The 18441-nt window shown below is 40.3% G+C and overlaps 1 protein-coding gene across 4 annotated transcripts; it reads left to right on the forward strand.

The window, feature by feature from the left end:
• Window positions 1-1011: 1011 nt before the first annotated feature.
• CUNH2orf50 (chromosome unknown C2orf50 homolog) lies at window positions 1012-18221 on the forward strand. Of its 4 annotated transcripts, XM_061460818.1 has the most exons (5): window positions 1012-1156; window positions 10391-10534; window positions 12822-12861; window positions 13482-13653; window positions 13768-14177. In XM_061460818.1, the coding sequence occupies exons 1-5, from the start codon at window positions 1128-1130 to the stop codon at window positions 14016-14018; spliced, it is 636 nt and encodes a 211-aa protein (XP_061316802.1). In that variant the 5' UTR covers window positions 1012-1127; the 3' UTR covers window positions 14019-14177. The 4 variants fall into 4 exon arrangements, 3 of the variants coding, with proteins under 3 accessions (XP_061316802.1, XP_061316803.1, XP_061316801.1); XM_061460819.1 differs by lacking the exon at window positions 1012-1156 and having other exon boundaries at window positions 9825-10534; window positions 13482-13680; window positions 13768-13846; XR_009744629.1 differs by lacking the exons at window positions 1012-1156; window positions 13768-14177 and adding an exon at window positions 17423-18221 and having other exon boundaries at window positions 9828-10534; window positions 13482-13740.
• Window positions 18222-18441: the final 220 nt, after the last annotated feature.

The raw sequence follows: 18441 nt of genomic DNA on the forward strand, positions 1-18441 counted from the left end.
CACCCTTTAAATACTGGGACCAAAACCGAACACAGTATTCCAGGGGTGGCCTCACAAGCACTGAATAGAGTGGGGTAATAACTTTATCACTATATATCTGCCTCCTAATCAGCTTCTCCAGCCACTTTCCACGTCAAAACCCACAAAGGCCTCACCAGATACAAGATCCTCCAAAACGGTGACTCCATCTCAGACTACCCCTTCCCCTGACCGTGCTTCCGTGCTGCCAGCCAATCATAAAGGCAAGCCAGAAGAAAGACCAACATGCATGGGTGAAGTCCCTAAGGAATACAGAAGAATACTTGCACTTTGCAATAAAATCTTGCCAATTTAATTATTTAAAAAAAAAAACAACAAACAAAACCCAAACCACAAACCAAGACAGAGCAAATCCAGAGCACTGCTAGAAACATTGTCCTAGTACCAGTTGCAGACAGGAAAGAATGTCCTTTCCTGCCATATCCTTTAAAGGTCTAAACCCTGCTGCAGCCAGGATTTTCAGAGGCATCTAACTTACTGTACTAGTTTTTCTGGAGCAAAATGCCCAGCTTAGTCAATAGAAGTTTTGCTTGAGCAAAAGTTTCTTCTTTAATCAAAAGACAAACCAAAAGGTTTAGTTTTCAAAACACACAGAGAGTTGCTGCCATTGAACAAAGGGAGCTTTAATATTGATTTTAATGGAGAACTCACATTCTGACGAGTGCTTACATGAACCTCTCCCTCTGAACTGTCATGTACTTGCTTGTATAATACATAAGTAAGAAAATACCCTCTCCCTATGGAGTGGCTGTGATGTGTTATTTGCTGGCAGCTTCTAGAAAATTAAGTTATTCACCATTTAAATCTAGAGTGCAAATTTGTCTTCTGCATACTGCATTAATCCTTTTCTTATTAAACCAACTAGTGTACTGGTTTAGAAAGTTCCTCAGGACAGAAACGTTTGCTGCACAGCCGTTTACTTGAACTGTAAACAGAAGCTGAGGGTTGCTATGGTGAGATCTTTTTCTCACAGTCTATTTACTTCTCCCATCTAACAACAGTACCGACAGTGGAGCCTATAAAACAGAAAGTATAAAGTAAAGCAGCCATTACACACCACAGTTCTGAGAAGTCCTTATTCTAATGAAATGAATTTGAATGCTCACCAGAAACAAAGGTATGTAGAAAAGCAAGATAAACTTTCTTTTCCTTTTTTTTTTTTAGGTAAAAAATGGTACTTTAACCTGTATTCTGTGATAAAGGCTTTAACAAGGAGAAGCAATTTGAAAAGTCTGCTTTGATTGTTGATGTTTTCTAGTCCTCTTGCAAAATTGTAGGTTTGTGAAAGTTCAGTATGCAGCCTAGGTGAATATTCACATCACCGTAAGTTAATTTGACCCTGGAGGAATGGAAATGGGCAAAGAGCAAAGAGCAAACAGGTACAACACAGAGATGCTTTTTGCAAAATCCCTAAATTAGCCTTTTGCAAGAGTAGGGCACCATTTTAACTCTGGAGCTGGTGCAGGCTATTTCCAGAATGGATATTCTCATTCACCAGCAAAACTTTGGTTCCTGTGAACTGGTCTCCTACTAGAACTACACTTATAAGAAAGGTTCTGCTTTTTATTTTATGCTAATGGCATAGGTGATTATCATAATCAGACTTGCAAAAAAGCCAGTCCAGACACATCCTTAATCCTCCAATTGCCAGGTTCAAGTATATAAGAAAACAATCTTATGAAAGAATGGCTGGAATTAGGAATATAAACCATATCGAGTAGACAAAACCATATATATGTTCCTCTAACACAAGACTGGAAATTTAAGTTATTTTTCTACAAAGTCCTCCACCCAACTTCTCCTTTTACTCCTGGGTAAGTCCTTTTTAAAACAGCAAATAAGTAACATAAAATATCATGCAATATAAGGCAATCAATAGTAAATTTCTTCTACTAAGGCGTGGAATGTTTCTGACTCTCATCCAGAGAGCAGGCCTGGCGCTATTTTCCTAGTGTAGGTGTAGCTCTACATTTCATTCATATCAAGAAATCTCATTTTGAACATCTGCATGTAGGGCTCCATAAGGGTGTCTCCAATGACCTTATAGATAACGAAGGTCTAGGGAATGTCTGCAGTAGCAGGCCATGTGTATCTGTGGAGTGAAACCAACTGTTGTTAAATACTCACAAGGACATTTAACACACTCTGCAAGCTAGAAGCTGCCTGCTCTTTCCTGGACCATAGCATTTCACCCATGAGCAGCTGGAGAGTGGGTGCAGCTTGCCTTCTCTTCCAGCAGCAACCCAGGGGCCCACAGAGTTGACATGCTCCAAGACCACCCCATCCAAAACACAGTAAGTGGAGATGACCAGGAGATTTGCTTGTAAAACACTCTTAACCAGACATCAGATGTGAATACTGACGCACTCATAGTCATCCAGGCCAATCCAACGGCCAGATTTCCCACCTTTCTCTCCTGCTGTCATAGAAGGACATAGGTCTCCTTAAGTTTTGCTATGCATGGATTTCTCAAGTACCCTAGGACTTTCTAGTTGCCTCTATGTGCGACTAACTCACCTGATGCGACCAATTTTGCATACGTTAGTCAATCTTAAACAATTTAGAATACATTTAAAGGATCCTTAGCGTTCACGGCAGACAAGAACCAATATTTGCAGAATGTTCTTTTTACGGTTTAAACTGCCAGTGACATGGAATGCTGCAGCAGATCATCAAGAATGAAGAAACACACATGAATATCCCTATTTTGCTTGTTATCTATTCCACTTTTTAAAAAAAAATATGAGTAGTTTGCCCAGAAACCAAGGACACAGTACCCCAATACCCCAGAGCTTTGAGGTTCCTGCTGTTAAGCCGCAGGAATGCTGGAAGCTGTAGGAGACCTCACCTGATAGGGTTCTCCATACTGTCATGCTGCTGGCTTTACTCTGTTCTCTATCCCGGGACTCCAGATCCTGGAAGCATTTTGAAAACCCTGCTTTGCATTCAGCAAAGATTCACTGATCTCATTATAATTCATGATGAACTCTTGCAGGTTGAACAGGTCAACTATTTTACACAATCTCAGTTTTGCTGAAAAGTGGTTTTACGTTCTCTGTGTGGAAGAGGCTGGGAGGTGCACTTATGTCAGCACTGGGATCAAAGCTGGATTTTTAAAGAGAGATATAGAATCCTTATACTGCGCATGTGTACATTATGTAGATATTTCACACAAAAAGTAGGATAAGGCCTTGCCTTTTTCTCCTTATGTAGTCAGTAGTAAGAAAGTAGGATTTTATCCTAATTCTGCAACTGTATTTTTAATTGCATAGCTGTCCACTGCTTTGTAAGCTTTCTTAAGTAGTAACCTAAGCAAAAGGTTTCCTAAAACCTGGGACCTGTCCTGAAAACTGGAGAAGCCCATGCTAAGAGCCAAGTTCCCATTCCCTTCATTAAAGTGTAACAGGATCTTTAATGAAGGATCTGGTACAATGACAGTCTGGTCTGAAAGCTGTTCCAAGTCTCTTTGGCTGCTCTGGCCCTAAGGTGTAGGGACACAGCTGTTTTCCTTTCAGTTTTTCCTTACTGTTGGAGTATTTGCATGTGAACTGTTGCACAACTGAGCTAAAAATACAAAGCTCCAAACACATCCAGAAGATTTCATTGTTCTGGCTGTCCATTTCTTCAGGGAGCAAAAGTTTCCAGTTCCCACAGCAGAACAAAGATTCTCTCTACAACCATAGAAGGAATAAGGCTGAACTGAACTACAGAACAGTGCAGGTGATCCAAGAAAAGAATGGCAAAACAAGACTGCACATTCCTGATACTCTGTTACTTTTCTTTATATGTCTCATGTAGTATCTGTCCTGCTGGACACAAGCAGTGTACATGGTCAAATCAGGCAGGGACAAAGAATGCAGTGAGTTAGGCAAAGATCTGACAGATCTAGGTAACACAGGTAATGTGACTGGTGATCAAATCCTGGTCAGCATGGAGCAGAGAATGCCACGGGGAGACCCAAGAGCAGTCTCCCAGTACCTGCAAGGGGGTTACTGGAAAAAAAAACCCAGCCTGCTTGCAGCAGTGCCTGGTGGGAGAATGAAGTAACAGGCACAAGCAGAAACAAGAGAGGTTCTGACTCTATATAAGGCAAAACTTCATAATGAGGAGAGCCAAGTGGCAAAACACATTATCCCAAAAGGCTCTGCAGCTTTCAAGACCAATAGCATGCAGCCCTGAGCAGCTGGTCTGATTTTATAGCTAATCCTGCTCTGAGGATCAAATTGGGCTAGAGATCTCCTGAGGTCCCTTCAGGTCTGAATTCTCCTATGAGTTCAAGAAAATTGCCACTACATTTTAGTGTGTCAAAAAAAAAGAAAAAAAAGACTATGCACAACCTCCCCTGCACACAATTACAGGAACATCCTGCCTTTAGGAAGAACTTCCTTCTGATTCCCAACAGTCAGAGTTGGACAAACACCAGAATGAAGTGTGACTTAACACTAGCTTCTACAGTTAAGATGGAAACCTACACTAATAGCTGCAATGAAGATGCTAAAAGCTTTGCTAAAAAACAGAGAAAGCCTGTGATTGGCATGTTCAGACAAGGATTCTCAATTTTAGACTCTGACAGTTATCTTGAAAAAAGCTAAAAGGAAATAGCTCAATTCTCAACCAACAGAACTTGCAAAGGTTAAGAACATCTGAAAGAACAACAGGCCCCTTTCATTTAATAGCTAAAGACACAACTTAAAACAAATTTTAGGTACCACAGTTTGAAAACTTTGCCTACATTGCAGCAGAGAATTTTTGGTAGTTCACATCAAAACAGAAGTTAATGTCCTTTGAATATGGTGAGCAGATGGTAAATGAAACGTTTAGTGTATTAAAGTGCAGGCACAGAAGAATCAAAAAAATAACTGAATAGCATCTTGAGCATTGAAAGATATAGTGATATACTATTGCAATTCACATGATAAAATACGTCTGTATGTACTATAGTGCCCCAGGTAGCAGAGAGAGAAACTTGTATCTTTGTAGTATTCGTGAAGCATCTTCTCCTCCACTGTTACAAACTGATCATAAACTGATACTATTAACAGATGTATATAGCAGAAGCATGGAAAAGCAGGGCTACACCAGACTTCAGAGGTCAAATTGTTGCCCCAGGTACTCAAGCAGCATGAAGCACAGCCCTTTCACAAGGACTTCATCACTTTATACACTGAATTTCTCTTCGACCTGCTAAGGAACTGCTCAAGGGAACAGAGAGGATAAACAGAATAAAGCCAAGCTCCACTATGCAGCTACCGGAGCTCCCTGCTGTGGTGAGGATGTGACTTATCAACTGACTAATGAAGACAACCTTGATTGTTCATGCAATACTGCACTTCTGACAGGATCTAGCCTCTAAGACTGACATTATGTGAAATATCAACTTAAAACATTCCTCAGCCAGTGAGCCACACCTTCCTGTACTCATAGTTCTTCCTCCTCAAACATCCCCACTCACACATCAGCCCTGCAGCATTCCCTCCCTGAAATTCCCTCACCTTGTTCAGGTGGCAGGTTTAAGCAGAAGACTCTAACGTAACAGGCCTGGAGAGTCTATGAAATAGCTGCTATTTAATATTTTTTCAAGAAAATAGTATTTTTTCAAATAAATCATTTCTGTTTCAAATAAAGCAAACTGCCTGTCAGTGCCTAATGTATTCTGTGACACTATAATTTTTAACAGGATGGAAAAAAAATATAACAGGTTTTTTACAATTTGCATTACAGCCTTGATTTTATTTCAAAGTGTCAGACTCTGTGTCACTGCAAGCAGACATTCCCCCAGTGGCATTTGTATGCTGCCGACGCAACAGACGCTTAACTTCCCAGGCTCTCTCTGCACAACTCCATCAAGACAAGAAAGAAGTTTGTATCTGTTTTTTTTGAAAGCTATGGCAAAACTTCACACATGATGCCCTTAAATGAGCAGCTACATAATTGTTTACAGGAGTTTTACTCCAAAGTGGTAGTTTGCAGGGTTTGTTTTTGGTTTGATTCCGTACAACAACCCAAGCACTCTGCTCCTGACATACCAAGACACAGCTTGTCAGCAGGATTTGTCACCTCCAAGCTTTCTAGGGCCCTTGGTGATTAAAGGCTAGGGCCAGTGAGAAGGCAGCACAGTTCTGCTCTGCCATCTACCACATCTCTGCTGGGTGCTCAGCATCCTCTGACCAATCACCTAACACACTGCTCCACTAGCCGTCAACATGGCCCATCTTCCAGCCTGCAGTCTTAAGTGACTTGACTGACCTTTTATTGATTTGAGGAAGATGACGGTGACAATGTGAATGTCACTGTTTGGGGCAGGCAATACTGTTCATACTGGAAAATTAAATGGGGGTCTCCATACTATATATGAAGTGGCAGAGATCTTCTGAATGGTGATCAGCTCTGAAAAGCTGAGGTCTCCAGGGAGATGCCCTCTCTGCCAGCTGACAATTTTGCTCCTGCCTCATATTCACACAATATATACAGTTTCCAAATGTGCGTGTTTCTTATATCTCTGCAGTATCTCACATACACAAAATTTCTTACATGAAAATTGCTTTGTTGTCCACCAAATCACTAATCTGCACTTCACATATAATGTGAAATGGCTGTGATCCTTCTTCTTTTACAGGTTGGCTAGTTGAGAGACAGCTAGGTGTACCATGCATCTTCTCCTAAATTCAGCAGCAGACCTAGAAGAGGTAGAATCCAGACATCCTTCTAGCTCCCTCTTCCATGGTCTTAACTGTACAGAACATGACAAACATTTGGTAACACAAGTTTAGAAGATAACTTTTGTAGGCAAGTATCCCAACACAGTACTGACTTATGAAAACAGTGCAAACCAACTGTAGAAGACTTGGATGTAAAGGAGAAATCTGGGAAGCACAAATAAGCTAAGAAAGATTTCAGATCTTATCCTGCAATTAGAACCACAGGGGAAAATCAGATCAGAGTCTCAGTGACTTTGACAGCACCCATCATGGACCAACAAGCACTTCCAACCAAAGCAGCAACACATTCATCTCATGTTATTATTTCTCTTCTGTAACTGATACGTTCTTGCATTTAGCCAAGCAATTTCCATTAAGTTTTACAGTGGTTTAGAATAAGCCTCTGAATTCCCTGAAATCTATGAGAACTTCCTGAGCTTCTAGAAACTTGTTACTATAAAACCAAACCAAAATTTAGAATGAGCAGCTCAGAAATTGCCTCTGGACAAGGATGTCAAATACTGGCATAAAAATTCAGATTTTCTTAACTACTGTGTATTTTAAAAATAAGGCAGTGCATACAAAGACAAACATTAGCTGAAGTCTTACATAACTTATACTGCAATACCCTCTTGTGGTCAAACAAAAATGTTTTGTCTAAACACCTGAACCTTTTCCTCCATAAAAAGCCTCTCCAGACATCTTTTCCTTTGACAGAGGTAAGTAAGTAACATATTTTTCACAGATGAATTTGTAGTGCGTATCATCACTTGTCTGGAAAAAACAAAAGATGAACCTCAGTCAAGTTCTTCCTCAGAATGACGGGCACCAACTCTGCTTGTCAGATAAACTAATCCCTAAATGAACTCCTAAGCAAAGGCACCACCTCCTACAGTGACACTCATAATTTTTTTTGAAGTTTCATGTCACTAACCAGAAAAAATAAGATGGTATAATCAATTTACATAGAAACATGTGGCACAAAGCCATAGTGAACATCAACCTCTTGTACTGCAGGATGAAAAGAAGTATGCAGTAGATCAGGTGTACCAATCCAAATGAACTCCCTGCTTAAATGCCCCACATTGTAATAATGAACAAATAAAATGTTAAACTGGCAGATGGTAATACAAGAGGAAACAGTTCAGTCTCTTCAGCAGTTCTGTCAAGCTGCTACTCTAGTAAATGGCCTAAATGGGCTAACAGTAGATCCAGTAAGGAATCTATAGTAGCACCCAGAAATGTCAACCTTGCAATCACCTGGATGCTCTTTAATGGTGCACAACCACATTCTGATGTCTTCTAGTCCCAACAGAAAATAGGATAATTTTTAAATTACCATCTTTTAGTGACCAATTTCTGGAAACAGCAGATACATTTTAAAGTCATATTAATACATATTTTTTTAAACTCCAATTTATTTAAACAGCCATGATCCCATTCCCATCTATTGTTTTCAGAGAAATCGCTTGAACGTCATGAAGTGTCCAATGCCTCCATGTCGATTCATAGCTTATTTTTGGTTTAAGCCTACAGATATCCTAAACAGTTAAGACTTTCTTCTTTTCTGAGGTTGTGGAGTCTCAGGCCAACAGAGCTCTCTGTAACCTAAGAATTCACTTTCAGTAAGATGTTTTGAAAGACATTTTGTAGCCCTACACCTGCATCAAAACTATGGTAGTTAAAGCTCCTGCATCTTTGCAGACACCACTCATTGTCGTAGGTATACCTGCTTGTAATCTTTCTGGTCCAGTTTATTCAGTGGCTACAAGTAGTCATTTGGAGGCTATGTACTCAGCTCAATAACCATCTTTATTATTATGTTTAATTTGAAGAAATTGACTTCAAGGAAAGATTAGAATTGAAATAACACCAGAACTTTGTAAACAAGAAATAAAAAGCATTCCATGCATAGGAACAGATTTCTCATCAAGATCCTTCCCTGATCCGATAAGGAGCTAAAAATCCTATTCGCACTGATTAATGCACTGGGTCTTCCAAATGTGCCTCAGCTTCCTTTTAAAGCAGCTACATGCTTCTAAAACCCCATTCTCCAACCAGCTGCACACATTCCAACTTGGACTGGACCCTGGAACAAATGCAGCAGAATAAGCAGATTCCGCAAGAGGAACAGAGACAACCATCAGGTTAGGTTGGCAAACATTTCGTTTCTTCAATTCAGGATAATGCTGTGTGAATACAAGACTTTGTTTTTTTGGGGGGGTTGAAACAGATGAACAACACTATTTAGGTTTCAATTGTCTCAGAAAAATGAGCAAATAAACAAAAAGTCTACTAAAATTTCATTAAAACCCAAAGCAAAAATTATGGTTTGAGGTGGAGTTTACCTCTTCTTATGTTACTGCAATCTTCAAGTCAGAATAATTTTTCCAAATATAGAAGTATTTCATGCATGAAGTGTTTGGGTTGTACAGTTGCAACTATTTTAAAAGCAATTATTTGCTAAATTCAGCATGCATTTCCTAACACTGAAAGCAAATAAATTTGCCAAAATCCCCTGAAAAAGTAGATTCAAACTTCATTAGCATTTACCAGGAAGATGAAGCAAGAGGCTAGAATTCATCTGGAGCTAATCCACACTACTCAAAACAAGTCAGTCAAGAATTTCAGAGGAAATTTATACTTAAAATACTCCATTTTCCTGCAAGGTCACACATACTTGAGGAAGTGACTTCATACCACAGAAACCTAACAGGCTGACTGTAAAGACAAACACTGAGATTTTGGACACTGTTTTGAAAATTCTCACTTTGCATGCTAATAACCCTGTATAATGTTAATAGTTACTTAAAAACTACTTATAGTTGCTTAATACCTTCTGCAGAAATCTCTAAATACTTAAAAGGGACTTTTGGTGATCTCTGGCTGCCCTTTTTTTTTTAATCTGTAAATAAGAAGCTTTCAGCACAGATTCATTGAAATATTTTAAACAAACGAGCTCTGCCCAAAATCTATTTCAAGGCCCCAGCAGCTGTCCCACTGGGTCTCTGCTCCCATTCTGATGAATATTCACAAGTCAGACTTGCTTCCAGCTTTCAGGTTTTGCTTCTGCTACATAACAACAAAAGTCCTCCTCACATACTCAGCAGCAATCTCCACAGCACCCTTTGCTACTAAGCCAGACTTCATTGTTCTGAGGAATTTGAATAGAATGTGGTCTCAGCTGCCAGCAGCAGTAATCCCCTCTTAAAGTGGGAGTTTGCTGAGTACAGCTGGATATCTGATGGCTTTCAGTAACAGCCGTTTCCTACAAAATTGCAGTTACCATGAGAACTCCCTCAGCAAGCAACAAAGCAACATAAAGCAGTAGGAAATGAGCATTAAATAAGAGGGAAGTAAAACAGCACTGAGCACTGCCTGTTAGTGCTGCTGTGCACCTTTGTTTTCTGAAAGCACTCCAAATCAGCAGCTAAAAGAAAACTTAGGAGAGATGAAGCTTTAAAAGTGTAAAAATAGGTTTAACATTCGTAACACTCACAATATACCTGATGATACTGGGATACAGTGAGTCCCAAAATGGACAAGTTGGGAAAGGGTTCTGGATTCAGAAGAAATATCTTGGTTAGGTCTCGGCAACCAGCAACCACATCTCTGGGGCAACCAGCCTTAGCTCCATCTGTGTCTCTTGGCAGCACACAGCCCAGAAGATCTGTTGTTGCACAACCAGATACTCAGGCTTGGGCAGATGAGCAGTCGGCACTGCAGCAAGACCAGGTTCAACAGGATAAGATCTGGAGAGAGTCTGTGGAGGCTGAACAGAGAGGAAGAAAGATTTGGTAAGTCACTTGCTCCAGTTCATGCCTCTTCTACTCATCTTGACATTGGTACTGATTCTCGCTGACAGGCTTGGGGCTTGATCCCAAGCCTATACTATGAAAGAAAATTTTCTTCTGCAGGGACTTTGGATCAGACCCTATTATCTCTGTTTGTCTTCTCTGGACAAAATCTAGTATCTCCTGGCATGCTGGGCTTAAGCTGAAAGGGATGCAAAAAATTGCATGCTAAGTATCTTTTAGCTTTATAGAAATTTCCAGAATGAAGATTTAAATGTGCCAACCTTTATAATTTATTGCAGACACACTGATACTATCATGTCTTCTCATATTCTTGGAAATGGCTGAATGGGAGTTGAACAGAGTGTTCTGCCAAAATATGATTTTGTATTCCCAATCTGTAAATCTACTGGCCATGCCCCATTGTTACAGTGTTTGAGTAGACTGAACTACACACATACAAACTAAGCTTTAACTGTGTATACAGTGACCTTAAGGAACCCAAAATTAAGATCCTGTCTCTGCCACATATCTTGAGTGTTTATGCTCGTACTTCAGTACACAGCATGAACATGCCTGTTAGAAGAATATCCTTTGTAAAAACAAAATCAGTTGCAGCTCCCACTGTGCACTAGACAAATTAAGGGAAAGGAAGGAAAAAGAACATCACTCTCAGGATTTTTTAGAATGGAAAAAGAAACCATCTGAAAACCCTCATCCTCCTCAGCCTTCTGGAGGAGGTGCAAATAACAGCTCTGATTCCCCCAGAGATGCATTTGAAATCCTGTCTGGCTCCCTTTACCTGAGGGAAAGGCTGAGCCAGGACTCTTGCAAAGCCAGGGCCATGGTGGCAATGTTACTCTCCTCCAGCTGTGCATTCAGACTCTTGTCCAATGGGCCCAGCACATTCCATACCTGTTCCCTAGCTAAGGCAGCAGAAGAGACTGTACCTGCCCCCTGGGGTTCACAGTCAGGAACAGTGGTGCAAACTCATTTTCATGGGTAAGTAAGGTAACAGATTGTTCAGCTGATGCATGTTCTGCTCTGCAATCTTAGCTACAAAGACAGAAACTCTTGTAAAAGGGTAGGACGGGAATGTGAAGGACAGACGCCTAAAGCTGGATCCAGCAGACTACAAATGCTACAGCCTGCAGAGCACTGCCCTTCAGCTCTGTATCCCCTACCAGAATTGATGGTGGGGAAAGCCTGCTATGTGTTGGTGGTCTGACCTAAAATGGATATAGGTAAATGTCTGAGAGCCAAGCATTTCTCAGTAATTAACACCATCCAGTAACACCCAAATCTGTATGTTCAAATAGTGGCTGGCATAGTAAGATAAAAATTTTAGGACCTCTGTGCTGTGCCGTTATACCAAAAGGTATAGTGATAAATACGACAATCATAACTTAGCTTTTACATGCACTTAGGGTGTATATGCACTGGACGGGGCAGTGCAGCACAGGAATTCAATGCTCCTAGCTCAACGGGGAACATGGCTCTTCTGTAGAGATAAGCTCAACTCAGAAGGATGTACATTCAGCACAAGATCGGTGAGCTTAGATGCAGCACTGTATAGACGCAGGTAACCAGCTCAGAGAGTCAACCCTGGTGTCCCTTGAGCCCTGCTGCAAATACAGCTGTAGGCAACTGCTTTCTCTCTTGGCCTCACTGCACTTTTATAATAGCAGGTGAACTTTTGTTTTCTCAATTTCAGGCCAGGGAAACCAAAGGACAGAAAATGAAAGGACTTGCCCTGCAGTCCCACACCAGGTATAGAACTAAGCTGAAGAGCAAAACTGAGGCCTTCTGATTCAGTTTACTCCCAGCACAGATGCCTATCTGCACAAAATACTCCCATGGGCATTTGGCTGCAGCAAATACAGCTCTGGGTATTCCTACCAGGGACTTCTGCCAGCAGAGGATCTGTTACTTAGAAAATAAGAATCTTTGTCTTGCTCAAGTCATGGGTCAAAAGTTTGCTAGAGTGACTCAGGATTTTGCTTATTCATCTGCATTTGCACAAGGAATACACTGTGGACATGATAGGCTCATCTTCCTTTAGCAAAAAAGCTCCACTCCTCACATAGTATGAGGTTCCTATAGGAATAAAAAAAACCCCTGTGCTTCACCACAGAAGAGACAGGTTTTGGTGCAAAGAGGTTGCAGGTATAAGAGCTGGGTTCTAAGTATCAAATTGAGCAGTTAAATAGGTATTCAAATATGACCAACATTAACTATTCTAGCTAAAGACAGTCAATTTCACACTGCTATTTTTCACTTCTACCCCAAGGTACCAGAACTGGAGTTTCCTAAAGGACTACGACCAAATGGTAAGCTTTGAACAAACATTCAACTGTAATCCAGGTTCTTTTTAGTTTTCACCCATTTGAGCTATGCTAGTATTTAAAATTGAAGCATACTTAGGCATAATTGGCAAATGCTATCAGACTAAAATCTTCAGGAAAAATAAAAGAGAACTGAAGTGCCTTTCATCTGCTACCTATGCAGCAAAGAAATACAGCACACACGTGTTCAATCTGTTTCAGTATTAGCAACTCCCTAGAAAGACAAGTGAAGAACCAGCCTCCTAGGAGAAAAGATCGTGTCATCATGCTGAAATCCAAGACACTTAACTAAAAATGAAACAAAATACCTCCCATTTCATGACCATTCTAGACCAGGATAACTTCTGTCTCAGCTGACATTTTACGCAACACATTTGAAAATTATTCATTTCCCTGTGTTATCCTAGTCCCACAAAAGACAGGAAAAAAACAACTGTTTACTTCTTCAGCACTTTCGTGTACATTCAGTATGACATTTTTAAGTACATTCAAACTCTAACTTTGAAGGCAAAAGTGATGTTATAAATAACCTCAGTAACTTGTATTTTTGTAACAAGCAACGGATGTAATTCTGAAAACTTATTAATGGTGTTTGTTTTATCCAGGGTAAGAAAAAGGAGCAGAAGCCACTGCCAAACTATATGCCTGTGTTCTCAAGCAAAGTTCCCAACTCAACCAACCAGACTATTGGCAGTCGAATGGATACTGAACTTGGCAGGGATTTGGTAAACATGGATTACTTCTTCAGCACTGGTGCACGAAAGAGGAAACTTGATGGTGAGCTCCAGCCTTCCTAGCACTTTGGTAAAAATATAACAGTAACAAAGCAAGCTGAATGGTTCTAGCCAACAGATTCCACAGCAGGTAAAAATCCCTCAATCTTTTTCTCAGAGAGACCAATGCTACTCTTTAGCATGGATTTTCTTTCAACAGCAAAGATGGATGTTGTCCAACAATGCCACAGGAGACATTCCTCATTGTATTTTGGGTGGCTGGGCCATATAAAGAGGGTTGGAACTACAGACCTCATCCATCTTCCCATGCAGCCTACAGTAAGGCTGCCACTAACACCAGAAAGATCAAGATTACAGCCAAAAGGCAATTACTTCCTAAATTTTTATCTCCTGAAAATAAACAATTAATGAAGATCTGCTGAGTCCCAACACAAACAACATATTTCAGTTCTGAAAGTCAGAGCAATAAAATCAGCAGCGTGTTGCATTTAATGTAATTGGCCAAGGATTCATCAGCTCTGCCATTTGCATGTTTAAGCTTGCTCTAAATAATAAAATTTAAGGCACGTGAGATGTGTTCTGTGCTTTTTCATCCCTTCCTGCTGAGGAAAGGAGAACAATTTTTTTTCACACTGGTTTTCATTTTTGATTCTTTAGAAATGCTGCTCTCAAATTCCCTTAACTCTTGGAACTAATTGACAAGGAAGCAGGCTTTCACATTTTGCTCTGAAGGAGTGTTGGCTCAGCAACCTGTCTGACACTTTTAGGATCATCAACCTCGAATTTAACAGGTTCAGAGTTCCTAAAATCTGTGGTTGCCCAGGGAAACCAACATCAAGCTAAATCAATGCAATACCTGAAGCCTGTTCACCTGTGCATCTCCATTACATAGGTGCAAACTTTGATAATAACTTACATATGGCCTTTTGAGCTATATGTAGCTTCTGCAGGATCATGCTCAGTCCTCTGTGGAGATCAACATAGAAGCCATCAGCATTGCCTTGACACAACAGGTGGCAGTCTCTCACCACACTGAGATGGAGATGTATATACCTATGTTTTGCAACTAAGTCTATTTGTTTTTATGATTAGACCTCAGAAGGCAGTTTAAAAGCACAAGTGGTGGCATGAACAAGTGTCATCACTGTCAGCACCCAAAGAGTTTCTGGAAAAAAAAATACAACAACAACAAAAACACAAAAAAACAAAAGGAAAGGGAAAGGGAGAGGGAGGGGAGAGGAGAGGAGAGGAGAGGAGAGGAGAGGAGAGGAGAGGAGAGGAGAGGAGAGGAGAGGAGAGGAGAGGAGAGGAGAGGAGAGGAGAGGAGAGGAGAGGAGAGGAGAGGAGAGGAGAGGAGAGGAGAGAGGAGAGGAGAGGAGAGGAGAGAGGAGAGGAGGAAAAAGACACTGTAGAAAGAAGAGCCAAATCCCAGTCACTAAGTCACAGCACCAAGCGGTTTTCCTCCTGGCTTTCCCAACACAGACAGAACTGCAGGATTAAGGCTTTCAAGATGACAGCTAAGCTACCTAAAAAAAGGAGACCATATTATGCAATCAGCCCAAGTGGACTGATTCCAGTCAACGCAGACATGAATTCTGATAGACAACTGTGTTCAGAGACACCAAATAGGAACCTGCTTTTGAAAAAGTCATCTTGTTCAGCAAAAATGCTTTCTGCTCCCTCCTGTGAGCTGAAAACTGCACCAGGAACTGGTTTGTCTTCAAACATCTGAAAGAGGCAGAGGAAAGAGAAGATTATACCTTTCCTTGTCCCTGCGTTATCTTCCAAAACTACACAGGCCACTCAAGAGGTTATGTACTTACTGGTAACAGCATAACACTGAGAATCATTACACTTGCATGCCTTACTTGGAGACATACTGAGCAGCCTCAAGTGTTGATATGGGTCACAAACTCTGTACTGAGTGGCAGATGTCCAGTATCTGTTAGGCTTAAACTCCTATTCATGTAAGAAATCTCATTTATAAAGCATGGGGATTTTGTTTTCCAGCATGAAAGCGTATAGAGCTCCACGTTTCCTAACCTCCAGATGGCACTCACTCCACATCAGGTTATCTACTGAAAAGGACGCTAAGTTACACAATTCCCCGTCAATTTCAAGCGACATTAAATAATTTCAGATTCTTGACTTTGTTTTCCGTGTGTGAATCCAGAGAATCCTTCTTCCAGAGTTCCTTCAAACTGGAGGATATGGGAAAGAGCATGGTCTAAGCAATGCATGATTTAATCCCTCCACTTCACACTGGCTTTGTTTCAGCTGAAGTACGTCTCACAGTTTTGGGCAAGACCTTTCAGGTCTTACCCTAAAAATGTGTGCCACTAAGCAGTCTAGAGAAGCTGTGATGGTAACTGGAGTACAGAAAGGTACGGCTTATGATAAAACAATTAAAAAAGATTGGTTTTAATCTGAGGAAGAAACAGTCTGGCAAGAAGATAGTCTTTAGATACATTTATAGCTCTGGAATGAGAAAAGGTAACATTTGCACTTCACATGAGTGGAAGACAATAGTAAATATCAAAGGTTTCAATTACAGCAAGGCAGAATCATGTTCACTTTTTGGGAAGTTAGTGGTAAGGCTAATACAACACTGGAATTGATTCCCCAAGGAATCTCCATGTGTGATGGTTAAACACACACATCCATCAAGAGTGATATATTAAATACAACTTGTCTTGAACTGAATGACCATCTGAAGAGCTTTTCACCAATTTTCTGACTACCCCAGAGTTCTTGGGATCAAAAAACACTTTGCAAACTTGGTTTTTCAAACACATTCAAAAAGAAAAAGAAAATCCTATTTCAGTTACACCAGATTTAAAGAGATCACACCTCTAAAATACATATTAATCACCTAAACTTGTTGATAGAAAATTTATTTCTGATTTTTCTAATTACTTATAGCAAATGCTTTTCACGAAGTCTAGATGTGCCTCTTTCTTTTAATCACACTCACCTAAGACACTTGACTAGTGCCCTCCTGACAGCCATGCAAGAACACTTCTCAAAGAGCACATTCATATCCTTAGGTCACGTGATCAATGGCAGCAACTAATTTTCTTTCAACAGTTTCAGGAAGCCTTTACTAATGAAGTGTAGTTCTGATTGAGACACCTCACCCGCAGTCAGGTCACGCTGCCCTCTGTAATTCAGTCATTAAAGGAGACATTTAGAAATACATAAAATCTCAAAACTCTTGAAATAAATGCCCCCCATATAGAATTTTTATTTAAAAACTGTGTTTCTGTTAATAGAATTTAAATTAAGCTGTTCAAAGACAATAAGACTCCAAAGGAAGAAATGAAAATGAGACACTTATCTTGTCTCATAAGATCAGTGACTCCTGTAAATCCAACTGTGGTTCTTAGAAACTGTAAAACTGTTTCTTGATGTAGTAATTACTCTAAAACAAACAAAATAACTACACGGATTTTCCTACAACAGTGGTCTCATCATGCTGTGGAAATTACTACATAAACAGTAAGATTTCCAAATAAGGATAGGAGAAGAAAATTATGTATGAACCTTAGAAGGACAATACTGCCAGTCCAGACATCATATGTTTGCATGTATTATTCATGTGTATACACATTCACAACGTTTCCTTTCTATAGAACAAAATTTTTGACCTGAAGTTCATCTTAGAGCAGACAATGTTTTCTGAAGTGGGCTGTTCTTTTTGGTTTGTTGGGTCTCAAGCTGCTTTTCCTAAATCCTGCTGAGACAGAAACCAATAAAACTTTCTTAAAGCAGGATGCCCTTCTTAAAACTCAGGTATGCTTTTCTCTCTTCAGAACACTCCATGTTTGCTTGAATGAATTCCTTGAAACACAAATGCTTCTCCAAGAAACTCAGAAGTTCTGCCAAAGGCTGAAGAGGTGCTTGTGCAGTTCTGTCAGCTGCAGCCCCATCCACAGACCTCTTCTGTCACAGGGCATAGATGCCACAGACTGACTTCAGCTTGTAACCTTCTCAAAGACTCTCTCAGAAGCTGTACGTATCCACCAGTTCTTCTAAATGGAACTTCCAAGTATCAGGAGTTACAGTCTCACCTCAGCACAAGACCTTCATGCCAGGTTGATGGAGCAAAACTGCCGAAAATGTCTCTTAACTGGAAAATGCCCACAGGAAAGTCTCAGTTGGCATACACTGATTGAAAAATTGCATTAAGAAGTAATCTGCAAATATACAGGCATGATAGCTATAAAAATTATGAGATTGGGTTTCACTCTATGACTTTGACCTGATCACTTCAAATCTATGTCTATTTTCCCCATTCACTAATGATCAGTTATCATCACTGGATGTATTCTATGTGATCTGTGAATTAACAAATGTATTCATGCAGTAACTCTTATTTCAACTACGGCTATTGCTCAGAAAGAGACACAAACCAAACCAATGATGTAGCACAGAACCATCTAAAACTATTACAGTGCTTATTAGCAGTAACACAATTATATTTCTTAAAAGGCAAATGGACTGAAAACACAACATCTATATCAACTCTTCTATAGCAAAACTTAACAGAACGCTGACACATTGCTAGCACTGTATTACCACAGGGCTACTTAATGGCTTTCCAGTGACAAATATAAAGCCACAGGGTGAAAACAGTACATGGCAGTGTTTCAGACACAGTAAGCTGTCTTCACTGGAACAAGCATGATTATACATACTGTGGCTATTCCTCACAGTGCTGGCAGATCCACTGGCAAGCTCTGGGAGCATCATAAGATGTCTAGCAAGAATGCAGGAAGCATCGCACACCAAGATGTCAGAAAGGGCTGCCACAATGTACTCACACTCAACT

The sequence above is a fragment of the Pezoporus flaviventris genome, unplaced genomic scaffold (genome assembly GCF_033815535.1).
Source record: "Pezoporus flaviventris isolate CSIRO_AGI_PZ_B2104156 unplaced genomic scaffold, CSIRO_AGI_Pfla_v1 ptg000031l, whole genome shotgun sequence".
NCBI classification, from domain to species: domain Eukaryota; kingdom Metazoa; phylum Chordata; class Aves; order Psittaciformes; family Psittacidae; genus Pezoporus; species Pezoporus flaviventris.

What these genes read in the sequence shown, in the direction of transcription:
- CUNH2orf50 (XM_061460817.1), top strand. Translation starts at nt 10,275, where the DNA reads ATGGACAAGTTGGGAAAGGGTTCTGGATTCAGAAGAAATATCTTGGTT. An exon ending in TAAAGGACTACGACCAAATG is followed by an intron (nt 12,862 to 13,481) that starts GTAAGCTTTGAA and finishes TGTTTTATCCAG; the next exon opens with GGTAAGAAAAAGGAGCAGAA. An exon ending in ACGAAAGAGGAAACTTGATG is followed by an intron (nt 13,654 to 13,767) that starts GTGAGCTCCAGC and finishes TCTTTTTCTCAG; the next exon opens with AGAGACCAATGCTACTCTTT.